Source organism: Rattus rattus, chromosome 14 (assembly GCF_011064425.1).
Source record: "Rattus rattus isolate New Zealand chromosome 14, Rrattus_CSIRO_v1, whole genome shotgun sequence".
NCBI lineage: Eukaryota > Metazoa > Chordata > Mammalia > Rodentia > Muridae > Rattus > Rattus rattus.
This window is the reverse complement of record NC_046167.1, coordinates 1,017,734-1,031,307: the sequence shown is the minus strand read 5'-3', so window position 1 is coordinate 1,031,307 and position 13,574 is coordinate 1,017,734. Positions and strand designations below refer to the sequence as shown.

The 13,574-nt window shown below is 43.9% G+C and overlaps 1 protein-coding gene across 1 annotated transcript in view; it reads right to left on the bottom strand.

Moving 5' to 3' along the window:
• Wdr27 (WD repeat domain 27) overlaps window positions 1-13,574 on the bottom strand; it is a 92,914-nt gene that overhangs the window by 64,056 nt on the left and 15,284 nt on the right. The window contains exons 10-15 of the mRNA XM_032885247.1: window positions 13,446-13,567; window positions 12,964-13,046; window positions 11,466-11,544; window positions 9,520-9,597; window positions 6,302-6,399; window positions 4,090-4,179 (exon numbers count right to left, since the gene is read on the bottom strand). Of these exons, the coding sequence (XP_032741138.1) occupies window positions 4,090-4,179; window positions 6,302-6,399; window positions 9,520-9,597; window positions 11,466-11,544; window positions 12,964-13,046; window positions 13,446-13,567 (550 nt within the window). The remainder of the gene's footprint in view (window positions 1-4,089; window positions 4,180-6,301; window positions 6,400-9,519; window positions 9,598-11,465; window positions 11,545-12,963; window positions 13,047-13,445; window positions 13,568-13,574) is intronic.

Genomic DNA, 13,574 nt, shown 5'->3' with positions numbered 1-13,574 from the left:
CCCCTAAAATCTCAAATTTCTTAAAGATAAAGTTCTGACTTCATGTGCCCAGGTTGGGGAAGTTCTAATACCACAGTATAAAGAGCACTGCTCTAAAAAAGAGTACAAAGGTCTCTGGACCCTGTGATAATCTATCAGTATAAATAAGCCTTTACTTTTAGTTTTAAGGGAGAAAGCAGAAGAACTCACTGAGGATGCTTGGACATGCTCTGATCATCTGCTCTGGCCAATAGCTGCTTTGGATGCTGGCTTCTACCAGCCCAGCAGTGCACAACACCTGCTAGGGAAACCACAAGCAGGTAGGACCGACCTTCAGTTATGCAGTCCCTTCTCTTCAATTTCTTTCTGACAAGGAGCACTGTCTCCTGGGCCCACCTTTGCCCTTATAGTCTCTACAAAGCAAACCTGAAACCACAACTACCTGAGTGTTCTGAGAGACCTAAAAGCCCAAGGATTCATAGGAGAAGAGACCTGGAGACAGCATCATGGGCTCGTCCCTGGGTGAGCCAGTGAAAATAAGTAGACAGGGGAGCTGGAGGCTGCACAGTGTCAGGCATACACAGAACATCAGTGACCCAAGACACGCTGAACCATCACATTCCACGCCATGGTGCCCTGTGGTAAAATCTGCAGCATAAGGAACCACAGCTTTGACAAGAATCTAACAGGACCCTCCCACCAGGCTGCTCTCAGCACGGGAACTTGCACACTGCAATTGAAAGGGCATTCAGTGAATCAGGATCACCAGAGCACACAGGCCAGAAAGACACCAAAATAGAAATGGAAAGGCAAGGCGGAAAGTACTGTAATTAGGATGCCACTCTGAAATGAGACCTCAAAACAGCAGAAAGTTACCAAACAGAAAAATTATGCCAATGGCTTTGCTGCCCTCTTGTGTCGAGTTCTGGCATTTTTCACAAAAGCACAAAGGACCACGCAAATGCCCAAAGAACATTTATTTACTCACTACTGTAGGAACGCAACATGGAAGTTGCTCAAAAGGCTGGGAAAAGAATACCACATGGTCCGGCTCTAACATTCACACCCAGAGGACTCCACAGCCTAACGCAGAGCTACCTGCTCTTTCGCGTTCACTGTTGCTCTGTTCACAATGGTCAGAATATGGAATCAGCCTAGGTGCCTATCCACTGACCTACTATAATGAAAATGCAGTACGTTTACTCAGTAGAATACGATTCAGCCCTTAAGAAAAGCAAAATTATGGAACCCCCAGGTAAATGCATATGGATGAAAACAATCATCCCGAGGTAACCCAGACCCAGAAACACCAATGCCCCATGTTTTCCCTCATTCATGATATTATCTTTGACTCTTCTGATACGGTGTTTCATCTGGAATTCCTATGGAAGTCAGGAAATGAGTGAGGTGCCCTGGGGTGGAGCAGAGATCGAATGACATGTTATAAAGAGTTGAAGAGCAGTGATGGGAAAGGGAAGGTTAAATGTGGTAGGGGGTGGGAACGCAGAGTAGAAGAGGGAGCGTTAACTAACACTGAGGAATTTTGAAAATGCCACATGAAAGCCAACTGCAAAATAAGTATACTTAAAGTGTGTAATACACATATAAGAAGAAATTAAATAGAGTTACTCTATAATGAGGTGATAAAGCCCTACTAGATACCATAGGCTAACAAATAAAAGGCCCAGAGTTCAGAATGGTTACCACTTTTGTTTTTACTGGCCACTGGGGTCCCACAGAACCCCAAATATTACAGACCATTGCCAATGTTCTTGGCTACATCCAGAAACTAATGGTAAGACCATATGGATAAAGACACTGTATGCTTGAGTCATAGGATCTAAAAAAATGAAGCTGAGTAATACCTGAAGGTTCATCCCGACTAGCTGGTTTGCACATACTGGGAGGAGCTACGCATGCTACCACAGAGAAGTTATCATAAATCACGCCTGGCTGCAAACTCTCAATACTGTGATGGGCCTGGCAGGACATGGCCATTTTAATAGTGGTGTGAATGCCAAAGAGACAAACTATTTTCTGATTGAATTTAAGGCCCATCCACAAATTGAAACCCATACCAGGCACCAATATCAGGGCTAAGAACTTGTGGCTAGTAGACAAGCCATAGGGCCTAGGGGAGAACATAGTACTAGTACTATGCTGAATGGCCACAATGTTACAGTGACTCCTGATGACTTAACCTTATATCCATAGATTGGGGCACCTCTCAACCTTCATCACACTCAGTGCTGTCCTCAACAGGCGGTGATTAACACAGAGACCTTCATCTGGGCAAGGTGCAAACACAGTAAGAAACTGAAGTGCTCAATCTGAGTGGGACATCTATATCCAGCTATAGCACTCCCTCCCAAGGCTCAGGAGAAGAAACAGAAAGGCTGGAAGGGCCAGAGGTGGCAGAAAGTCACAAGGACACTGTTTGCAGATACGGCAGGGCAGTTGGCATATGGACGCACAGCAGTTCTGGCAGCATGCATACGTCTTGTGCAAGCTCAAACCAGACAAAATCCCAATATGGAGGAGAGGTAGGCATGAAGAGCTGATGGCCACTGAGAGCAGCTGGGAGAGGGGAGACTTGGTTTTCTTTAAGGGCCTGTCCCTGGTAGGTCAATCAAACTCCAGTGAAAGCGGCATACAAAAGTTTATGGACAACACAAATTGGAATTGATGGGTTAAAAAACAAACAAACAAAAGAACACAAAGCTGGGTACGTAAGGAAAGGATGAATCTGGAAGAGTCAAGGAAGTGAGCATGATCAAATACATTTTACAAAATTCATTAAGAACTAATTAAAAACAAATAAATAAACAACACTAACAAGTGTCTTGAGCACTCACCAAGCCTGTGAACAGCCAAGGCCATCAGGAAACAGCACTGTGACTGCACCAGCAGAGAGCACCTGTGACACTGGCACTGGCTCACATCTGCCCTGGGACAGGGCATGTTTGAGCATCCTGCCTGACAATGTGCTCGCACAGTACCTGCTCTGCACAATCCTACCTCCTGTCTTCTCAAGTTGCTTTTCTATCAGCTACGTAATAACTCTTCTCAGATGACAAACAGGGATGTTCAGATCCGCCTTGACCCCTAACCTCAGGTGCAGAGGCTGCATGGAAGCACACAAAGGAGGAGCAGTGGGGCAATCCCACCAGAGCTCAGGTTTCCCGAGAAGTGGACGACCCCCTCAGAGCTGAAGTACTCTCCTCATCATCCATCGTCCACTCACCACAGCATAAGCCGGCATCCTAGGCTGCACCAACTGGAAGCTGAGAGCCAGCATACAATGGACATGGCAGAATTATATAGAGATGCTCAATATGGACAGTCACAGCCTAGTCCTTCAGTCTATCACAGAAGGCTGGAAACTGGTACTCTACACTCATACCCCAGGACAAGACCATCATGGATGACTCTAGACTTACTGAAGGCATTCCTTTCTCTTTCAAACCACCCTAGACACTGTGACGACCCTGGTGCAGACTAGACAGTTCAGGTTAAGCCAGGGACCCAACATACATGGGTCCTTACTTGGTCCTGAACCCATTACCTTCCTAGTACTTCATGGCAAACCTGTCTATGCCTCTATTCTCAGGCAACTTATGAGTGTCTGCCCACTGCTACCCAAGTGTTTATAGAAGGCAAATGGACATAAGTCAACGGATTTTTGTGTATATCTGTATTCAGTAAAAATACCTAGCAAGTATATGTTTCTAAAGCAGCTACAGGATCTTACTGAAGAGCTAAGACTTGTTGGCTGTAAAACCAGGAAAAATTATGTATCTATTAGGATGTTACCACAACTTAGTAGCAACTTAACATGGCTGCTCTTATTTTTAAGAGGTATTGAGCTGCTTATGTATTAAAATACCTATTAAAACCCTACATCTCAAAGGACTTCAATAAAAAACTTTTTACTAAATTAACCATATTTCAGCTCTGTAGGAGTAGACTTCCTTCACTGACCAAAACTGTGCATATGCTTTTGCCCACAAGACCTGGCCATAGCTGGCTGCCTGGTCTTACAGAGCTCACACACCAGAGAAGACACCCCATCCCTTCCCATCCCTTCCCATCCCTCAAAAGTAAGGAAACCTGAAAAGGCAGCTGGTGCTCCGGAAAGGCTGGCATCGAAGACCAGGGACAGGTGGTTACCTAAGCCACAGGCCAGCTGCTGTCCATCCCCTGTTTAAAAAAATAAAGAGCTCTATAAAATGGTAACATGGAAAGCCCTCTGGACAACTGACAATGTGGAGAACATTTAGATAAATAGTCATTTTCTCACATAGAGACGAATTTGATACAGCGCACAAGGCTCAGTTGCTTTTCTTATACCCTCCTTCCCAAGGAGTGTGCCAGGCCCTGAATCAGCCCTTCATCAAGCCCTATCACACCATCCTCCCCAAACCTCACAGAAAAGCCATCACTGGGACCATTGGGGACAGCGCTTTCACAACAGTCAGAGTTGGGGGATCTCCACCAAGTGTGCGACTTCATAAAAGGAAACAGCAAGTATCAAAATATCCCAGACAAGCACTGCATATTAGATTTTCAAAAGGCTTTTGTCGAGGATTACCTGAAAAGCAGAGTTCTATGAGCCAGAGTGGTAAATGTTAACTTTTAGGTGACCCACAAAACCTGTGAAAAAGGTGGAAGAAAGCCTGGGAATCTGAAATTGCCTTCAGGAAGCCACCAGGCACTCACGAGCAACCACTTCACTCCCGTCAGACATGATGCCGAGAAGTGCGAGAGCCCATAAGGAGCTCCAGGAAGGAAGGCAGGGAAGATGCATTTGAGAACACAGCAGCATCGGGGAGGTCGAGAGCTGCTCTTCTTTGTGAAATACAATCCACTGGAGGAAGAGACACAGCTCACAGGCCAGTGTCCGATCTCTAGCTTCTGTCTGTGTGAAGAGGTCACCATAGAAAGTGTGTGTGACATGGTATGCACTCATTGATAAGTGGCTATTAACCCAAATGCTCCAATTACCCAAGATGCACAGACCACATGAACCTCAGGAAGGGTGACCAAAATGTGAATGCTTCACTCCTTCTTTAAAAGGGGAACAAGAATAACCTTGGCAGGGAATAGGGAGGCAAAGTTCAAACAGAGACTGAAGGAACACCCATTCAGAGCCTGCCCCACATGTGGCCCATACATATACAGCCACCAAACTAGATAAGATGGATGAAGCAAAGAAGTGCAGGCTGACAGGAACTGGATATAGATCTCTCCTGAGAGACACACCCAGAATACAGCAAATACATGTGTGAATGCCAGCAGCAAACCACTGAACTGAGAATAGGACCCCTGTTGGAAGAATTAGAGAAAGGACTGAAAGAGCTGAAGGAACTTGAGACCCCATATGAACAACAATGCCAAGCAACCAGAGCTTCCAGGGACTAAGCCACTACCTAAAGACTATACATGGACAGACCCTGGACTCTGACCTCATAGGTAGCAATGAATATCCTAGTAAGAGCACCAGTGGAAGGGGAAGCCCTGGGTCCTGCTAAGATTGAATGCCCAGTGAATGGGATTGTTGAGGGGGAGGGGTTAGGGGGATGTTGGCCTGGAAACCAGGAAAGGGAATAACATTTGAAATGTAAATAATAATACCCAATTTAATAAAGATGGAAGAAAAAAAGAAAGGAAAGTATGTGTGAGCCACCCTGGCAGTGCTACAGGACAGAAGTGCCCCGTGATAACCCTCATCGTGTGCAACTGCAGTCCCCCTCCACTCACACCCAAGCCACGTCCGGAGCAGCAGTACCAACCCTTGACCTATGTTAGTTGTCGACCTGACTACATCTGCAATCAACTAAAACCCAAGCAGATGGACACACCTGTGCAAGTTTTCTTGATTGGATCATTTGAGGTAGGAAGATCTGCCCTAAGTCTAGGTCACACCTGGTGGGGGTCCACATAAAAGGATGTGAAAGCAGGAAACGTTGCCTCTTTGGCCCTCACGGATGCTGGCAGCTTCACCTCGCCTGCTGCTGAAGCATTCCTTCGCTGGTTAGAGCTGACTTCTTCAGGATTCCAACCCAGCCTGAAGACCAGCTCAGACAGCCAGCCTCATGGACTGAACAACCACTGGACTCTTGGGTTTCAGTCAGGAGACAGACACTATTGGACTAGCTGGACCACAGTCTCTAAGCCACTCAAGTCCTATATATATTTTCATTATACCAGTTCTGTCCTCTAGAAAACCCTGACCACATCAACCAAGATCTGTACTGGGACAGTAGGCACAATGCAGCTGCAGGAAGAAGAACAAATGGTTCCAAGAGGAGGTCTGGCTTACCTGAGAACTGCAGACAGGTCACAGCAACAGGCGCCTGGGCTACAGCCACCTGTCTGATCAGATTTCTGGGTAGGAAACTCTCCAACGAGTACTCTTTACTTTAAGGAAAGTCATAGTAAAAATCAAGAGATAATTTCAAGTAAGATTAGAAGTAAACTACAAATTAAGTTTATTTCCCTTTATATAAATATATTGTTTTATATAATTAAAACTAAAAATCCATCTGAATTTATAGTCACAATCATGAATAACTCTTTAATACAGATTTGTATCTTGTATTGCCAAAAAGACATGTGATCTTTGTGGATCTGTGTGCAAACATGTACACATGTGTGCATGTGTGTAAGGAGGTCAGAGGTCAACCTCAGATGTCATTCTTCTGAATCTCCAGGATCCTCCTGTCTCCTTCCCTCAATACTGTGCTTTATGGGCATAAATGCCCAGTTTTTATGTGGGTGTTAAGGATTCAAATCTGGGTCCCCTTGTTTGTATAGCAAGGACTCATAGGTAGAGGAAGGGGGCAGTGAGCAGGATGTAAATTGAATAAATAAAAATTAACTTAAAAATCATAAGTTGAAAATAGCCTAAGCCAGGAATGACCATTGTACGCCTAAGTAGAAATCTGCAGGGCTCAACCTAGTCTTCTGTGAAGGTATCCAGACACTCCCACAAGCTCAGCGCAGGCACAAAAACCCATGCAAAGCTTGCTCCACGACAGGCATTGAATACCACTGCACGGCACTGACCATCTGCATCCAAAGCACAGGCTGAGTACTGGCTGTCCCTCGGTGACTCACTGGGAGCTGTGGTTCAAGCCATTGCTCAGAATCCCAGGAAGGAATCATGCCCACACCATTCACTCAGAAAACAGGCAAGTCCAATACAAGAATGGGTTATATGGAACGTGTATTGATTTTTTTTGTACCCATAAAGATGAAAATGTATAAATTACAGCACCTTAAGTTGGGAATGATTGTATTCCGATAATCTATACTCAATAGTTGCCATGAAAGAATCGCATTCTAAAGGAAACCAAGTTTGGCAAGGGAAGGGTGCGGGTGCTTACAGGGAGGGTGCTCAAAGAGTGGACAACACCAGTCTCCCAGGTCTATGCAGAGGAAGCAAAGTTACCAGGGTCTCAATAGCCTGCAGCCTGAGGACTCACTGCACCAGCAAGGCCCATTTTTCACAAGCAATGGGTTGATCCTGGCATTCCGGGTTCCCACACTATAAAGGGGACTTGCCTGCTACAGGGCTATGGCAGAATCAATCATTGGGCCTGGTGGGGGCACGCCTAGTTAGTTGCCTAGATGCTATTCTGAAGGCAGGGCTATTTATCATACATTAACATTCAACTGAAGCTGGTGACACTGGTCCACTTCCAGCAAGTGAACATCACTCTTCCCACATATCTGTTAGCATCTGGAAACTGCTTCCTGAGAAAATACCATTTTAAGCACTAAAAATATCATTTTTTAAACTTTAAGAGCCATGTCTTCTTGCTTCCCACAAGAGCCAAAATTATACAAAAAGAAGATATCTCATATAAAAAGCAGGATCACCACAGTAGAATCCAGCCCAGTGTAAACAAGGCTCCTTATGGGAAGCCTAATATTTCTAATATTAGGAAGAACACCAGGGGTTCAGGTCGCTCTGGAGGCCTAGTGTCACCAAGAAACACTAAACACTCCATTAGGTAAGGAAAAGAAAAAAATGTTTAGGAAAAATATCAATATGCATGGTTAAAATCACATCCAGAATATCAAAAACACATTTAAAATGCTATGGATGTACTCTTAACAGCAGAAAGTAAATTTTAAAAATCTCAGTTTCCTGATGACAGATTAATACAAGTTAATGTTATTTACAATGTCATTCCAATCTACGACTACAATTCACAAAGCAAAACAAACAAACAAAACGCCAAATACTACCAAGACTGTGGGGACAGGAAACCCTTGATCCACTGTAAGAGGAGATTTAAGTTACAATGGCTACAGTGGAACACAGGATAGAGATACCTCGAAACCTAAAATGAAAACTCTTATGATCCAATCTCACTCTGGATACAGACTCACGGGAACTAATCACTGCCCAAGAGACGCCTGCTTGTCTGCGTTCACTGAGGCACTGTTCAGCAGTTAAACTACAGGATCAGCCGAGGTACCCATCAATATATGAGTGAAGTGTGGTATCTATGCACTAGAAAGATAGCTCAGCATAAGAATACGTGCTGGTTTTTCCAGGAAACCCATTTCAATCCCTAACACCTATGTGAGACAGCTCACATTGGTCTGATGCCCTCTACTGGCCTCTGCAGACACCCACACGTACCCACAGACAGCCACTAAAAGTAAAATAAATCTTTAAAAAGGAAATCCAGCTGCAAAGTAATAACATCCTGCCATTTGTAGTAGACTGGACAGGAACCAAAGGGTGGTAAGTAAAATATGCCAGACACAGGACTTCAAACACCGTATTTCTCTGCCACATGTGGACACAGGACCTCAAATACAGTATGTTCTCACTCACATGTAGACACAGCACCTCAAATACTATATGTTCTTGCTCATATCTGTTTTTTAAAAATTCAAAAAGTTGACCTGAACACAGACTAGAGGACTCTAGCGGGTGGGAGGGTGGCCTGGAGAGAGCGAGCAGTGGATAAAGCAGGTCAGGCTCATCAGGGAATGCTGTACATATACATGTGCTGAACACCACAGTGAGCCCAGTAATGGAGCAACTGACCAAAGTCGATCACAAACACCCAGAGCTCCATTAGCACTTCTGTAAAAACAGTAAGTGGGTGTGGGGTACATTAAAGTGAGTGTTAACTTAGGTAATCATAGTTTGGATTTTCATTATATATTTTAAGTTCAGCCTGAGACTATACAGACATGCAGGCTATGTTTGCAGCATGTCCATGTCAGTGAACCAGCAGTGACCACTAAGAAGCAGCGTGAGCTCTGTTGATGGGGTGGCCAGCCATCAAATAAAGTACTTTCCTACAACCGCGTTTTAACAAAAATTCACTACCTCAAAATTAATAACATAATAAAAGAGCAAAATGTCCAAGAACTACTAAAATGACTCAACCATACATGATTCAAAGGATGCATGTCAGTGACATATTTGTATCAATATTTATGTATATATACTCGCACTTTAAGATTACTTCTAACTTGCTTCAAGCCTAATGCACGCACTCAATTACATACCATTTGTAATTGTTCTTGTATTTTGAAGATCTTTTGTTATTATGCTTGATGTTAGTCTTTGGAGAAAACATAGCCATGCTGGAAGGAAAAACATACACATAAATGTATATATAATTCTCACCAATTAATATTCTAAATTTCCTAAGATATTTACATTTTATAAAGAAAAATTAAACATGTACAAACTTACATAATTTTTTCCAGCTACCTCATCCTTCTTGGCCTCCAAGAAAATCAGGCACTCACTCTGACTCAGACATGTCACAATGTGACACACTTCCCCTTGGTGACCCTATCTAACGTTTCTCAGCTCAAAGTGCCAGAGCAGCCTCAGGACCACCATCACCCAGTGTGGATCCTCAGAATCCACACTTAACCTCACAGATGAAAATGCTGCATTGTTTTCCTAAGGCGTGAATTTCTAACCATCCAATCCATCCATCCACCATCATCCATTCATGGGCTGCCTTCTCTAGGCCATACTGTCATCTATTTAGTTCATGCTCAAAAGTATGCAATCATTAAAAACTCAATACAGTAAAATTTCATATGGATTTAAGTAGATTTATGATTTTGTGTTGTCTGTAGTCATAGCTATCCTGGCATTTCCGTGACTAGCAGGCCACCCCTGGGGCACACCTGTAACTAACTCATCCTTCTATCTAGTCACCTTTCTCTCCTTGCAGTGATCTCTCCCTCCATCTACCATCTCTCTACCCATCCCTCCTTTTTTCTACCTGCCATCTACTCCTGGTGTCTTATCTGAGAGTTCGAGGAGCCAAGTGCTTCTCCTGTGCTTGGTTGATAGAACAGATAAGAATTAAAGGAGCGGGTTGGGATTTAGCTCAGTGGTAGAGCGCTTGCCTCAGCAAGTGCAAGGCCCTGTTCAATCCCCAGCTCGAAAAAAAAAAAAAAAGAATTAAAGGAGCATCTACACTTGTTGCCATTGGGAAAGGGAAAGAAGTTGAGGTAGGGAAGGGCTGAGAGGGCCGGGAGAGCTGCAGTGGCATACAGGATGACCCACCTAGAGCAGGGACTCAAGGTTGAGATGAGAGTGGGTGGGCAAGAGGGAAAGTCAGATGAGAAGACTGACTAGGAGAGAACAGAGACCTCACCATACCCTGCCACATTCTCTAAGTGCGCTGGGGCCCCAGACTCTAGGGCAGCTTTGACTACTGCTGAAGGAATGGGTATGGTATAGTGGGCTACCCCATATGAGGTCTGGCTTTGAGATAAGAGGCTGGTTGACTACACATTATAAAAAAAGCAAATTTGCCCTTGAAAGATCTGAGGCTTTTGAAGACTGGGGAACTTCAAGACTTTATGGCAGTCTCTCCCATCAACCTGATGCTATGTTTCCTGGTCTATAGGTAGCCTTACCTTTAGACTTGCTAATTCAGGTTTTAAATACCCTGAGTTTTAACCTGGAACAAAGCTGTTCTAATCAAAGATCTGTGGCTCGGGATGAACTTACTAATAGGTTATACAATCCCACTGGACAGCCCTGAAAATACACATCTGAGCTCAGCAGGCTGTAAGTATAAGAGAGGGGGGCAGGGGGCACTGGTCACAAATTTGAGAGTGGGTTCAAAAATAATCTGTACAGTGTCTGTCAGGCTTCAGTGAGCTACATCGTTTTAGTATAGCACCTTACTCCATTTCTCAACCCACCAGCTTCTCACTCACCAAAGTCACCCTTAGGATTTGACAAGAACACAAGGACCTGAGCGGAGATCAACAGCAGCAGGCATTTAACAAATGTTAGCTGTACATATGCTACCCTTGTGGGGACTGTGCCATTCTGGGGCCTAACCCACACACTCCTACGTAGACCCCTACCCACTCTGTTCATGTGGGAACCCCAGGACATACTAACCCCATCCCAGTGGTATTCCTGCAGCTCTGCTCTATCTGAAGACACAGAAGACACGAAGGCGGGTACTTACCGTGGTGCCGATGTGTAGCCAGATGACCTAACTTTAGTGTGGAAAACCAGGGGCCTGTCCTCCACGACACTCTTCACAGCTGTGTGACAGGAAGTGAAAGAAGCAGCATACGTTTAACATCACAATTTCACTGTCCTGGGACAAAAAGAGCAGTCTCCCAAAAACAGGAATACTCAAGCAAAATGACCCCAACCTCTGAAATGAAGAGGCTCCTTCCCAAAGTCAAGCCAAAGGATAACAGCCAGAAATCTATCCAGGAGACTAAAGGTGTAGAAAGTAGTGCAGACTATACTAAACCACATCATCTGTGGTGCTGGTTATTTTTCTTTTTTTCTCTCTCTTGTTTCTGTTTTGTTGTTGTTGTTTTGACAGAGTTTTTCTGTGTAACAATCCTGGCTGTCCTGGAACTCACTTAGTATACCAGGCTTGCCTTGAACTCATGAAAGTCCAATTGCCTCTGCCTCCTGGGTGCTGGGATTAAAGGCACATGGCATCATTCCCGGTAACAGCTTATGTGTCAAATGCATTTAGACTACAGTTCAGTACTGGGTCCCTGTAGGAGAACACACAGGCATGGACCACAGCACACAGACTAACAGGAATTCCACTGAGGGGACAGCCAAGAAAAGCCATGGCGCAAAGGGGCAGGCCACCTGCCTCACAGAACCAATTAAAGAGTTTAATGGCTTTCTATTCCTCAGAATGGGGGGCAGAGCTCTAGATGATAGGGGCCCTAACAACACGAGAGATTTGGGGCTTCATCTAAGCCAGGCTGAAGATCAGCAGCTACAGGGTGAAAGGTAAGAATACATGTAGATGAGGTGCGTATATACAGATCTACAGACTGCATCAGGAAAGCTGACTGGGGCCTCCATCTTCCTAACTAAGTCAATCGAGAGACTTTATAAGACTGTGAGTTTATCACTGAGGGGGAAAAACAAAGGAGTATCAATCACCACTGATTCCTACAATATCAATAAAGAGTACACGATAGATACTGCCATCTTAAGACAGAAGTTAGCTTTAAAAATATACTTTAGAAAAATCAATATGAGGACTATTTGGCTATGCTTTACAACAAACCAATCAAAAGCTATTTTTAGATAGTCAACAATAATTTATTATGGACTAGATAATACAAGAAATTACTTCTAGTTGTGACAGAATATGACTGTGGCTACATATCTCAGAAACTCACACTGAAGTGTACATGATGTGACAGCAACTGTGCAGCCACCCAGAGTCCACCACAGGCACACTGCAAGTCCCCAAAAAATCACAACAGCATTGAGACATGTCCTTGAGGAGTGTGCCCAAACTCGAGAAGAAAGTGTGGAGCGTATTCCCCACCAGAGATAATGCAATAAGTCCGAGAGGGGCAGAGGAGGCTGCACTGGCTTTAACTTTGGCAGATGTGAACTCACAGTGATTCTGCAGTGCCGACTATGCGAGGAGCTGGCTGCCTCTGCATGTGTGTTGCAGAGTGTGCTATACTTACCATGTCGTTTGGTATTGGCAAGCTTAGGAAACTTTTCCTTAATAATTCCAAAATACAGTGGAGAAGTTGGCAGGACACAGGAGCTAAAATAAAAATAACCACATTGTGAGAGAAAACAATGATATTATAAAACTGTTTCAATGTAACATATTTTTAATGTCAGATTAAGTCATGTAAATGTACATATACAATATTTGGAAATGAAACTACCAAGGTCATTATCTTTATGAGAAAAATACTGACATTTTAATAAAGTGCTATTTTAAAATTTACATTTTATTTTTAATAAACTACTATTTTATGTTAAATTGTGAACCATTTAAGTTTGAGTAAAGTCATGGCATAACAAATTAGTTCTTTCAGATAGCATTAGTATGGTTGAGAGTTTCCAATTTTTACCTGTATATCTTCACATTAAAAACATCTAAGAAGTTGTTCACTGGTAAGCACTCACAGCCAATGCAATATCAAAAAGTCTGTACCTTGCCAGCACGGAGAGCATCCTTCCTGCACGAGGGCACTGCTGAGCGCTCAGCAGAGCAGACAGGCTGATTTCCAATACAGCAATCTTACTCCCAAACATAGATGAAAGTATGCAAACTGCCTATGAG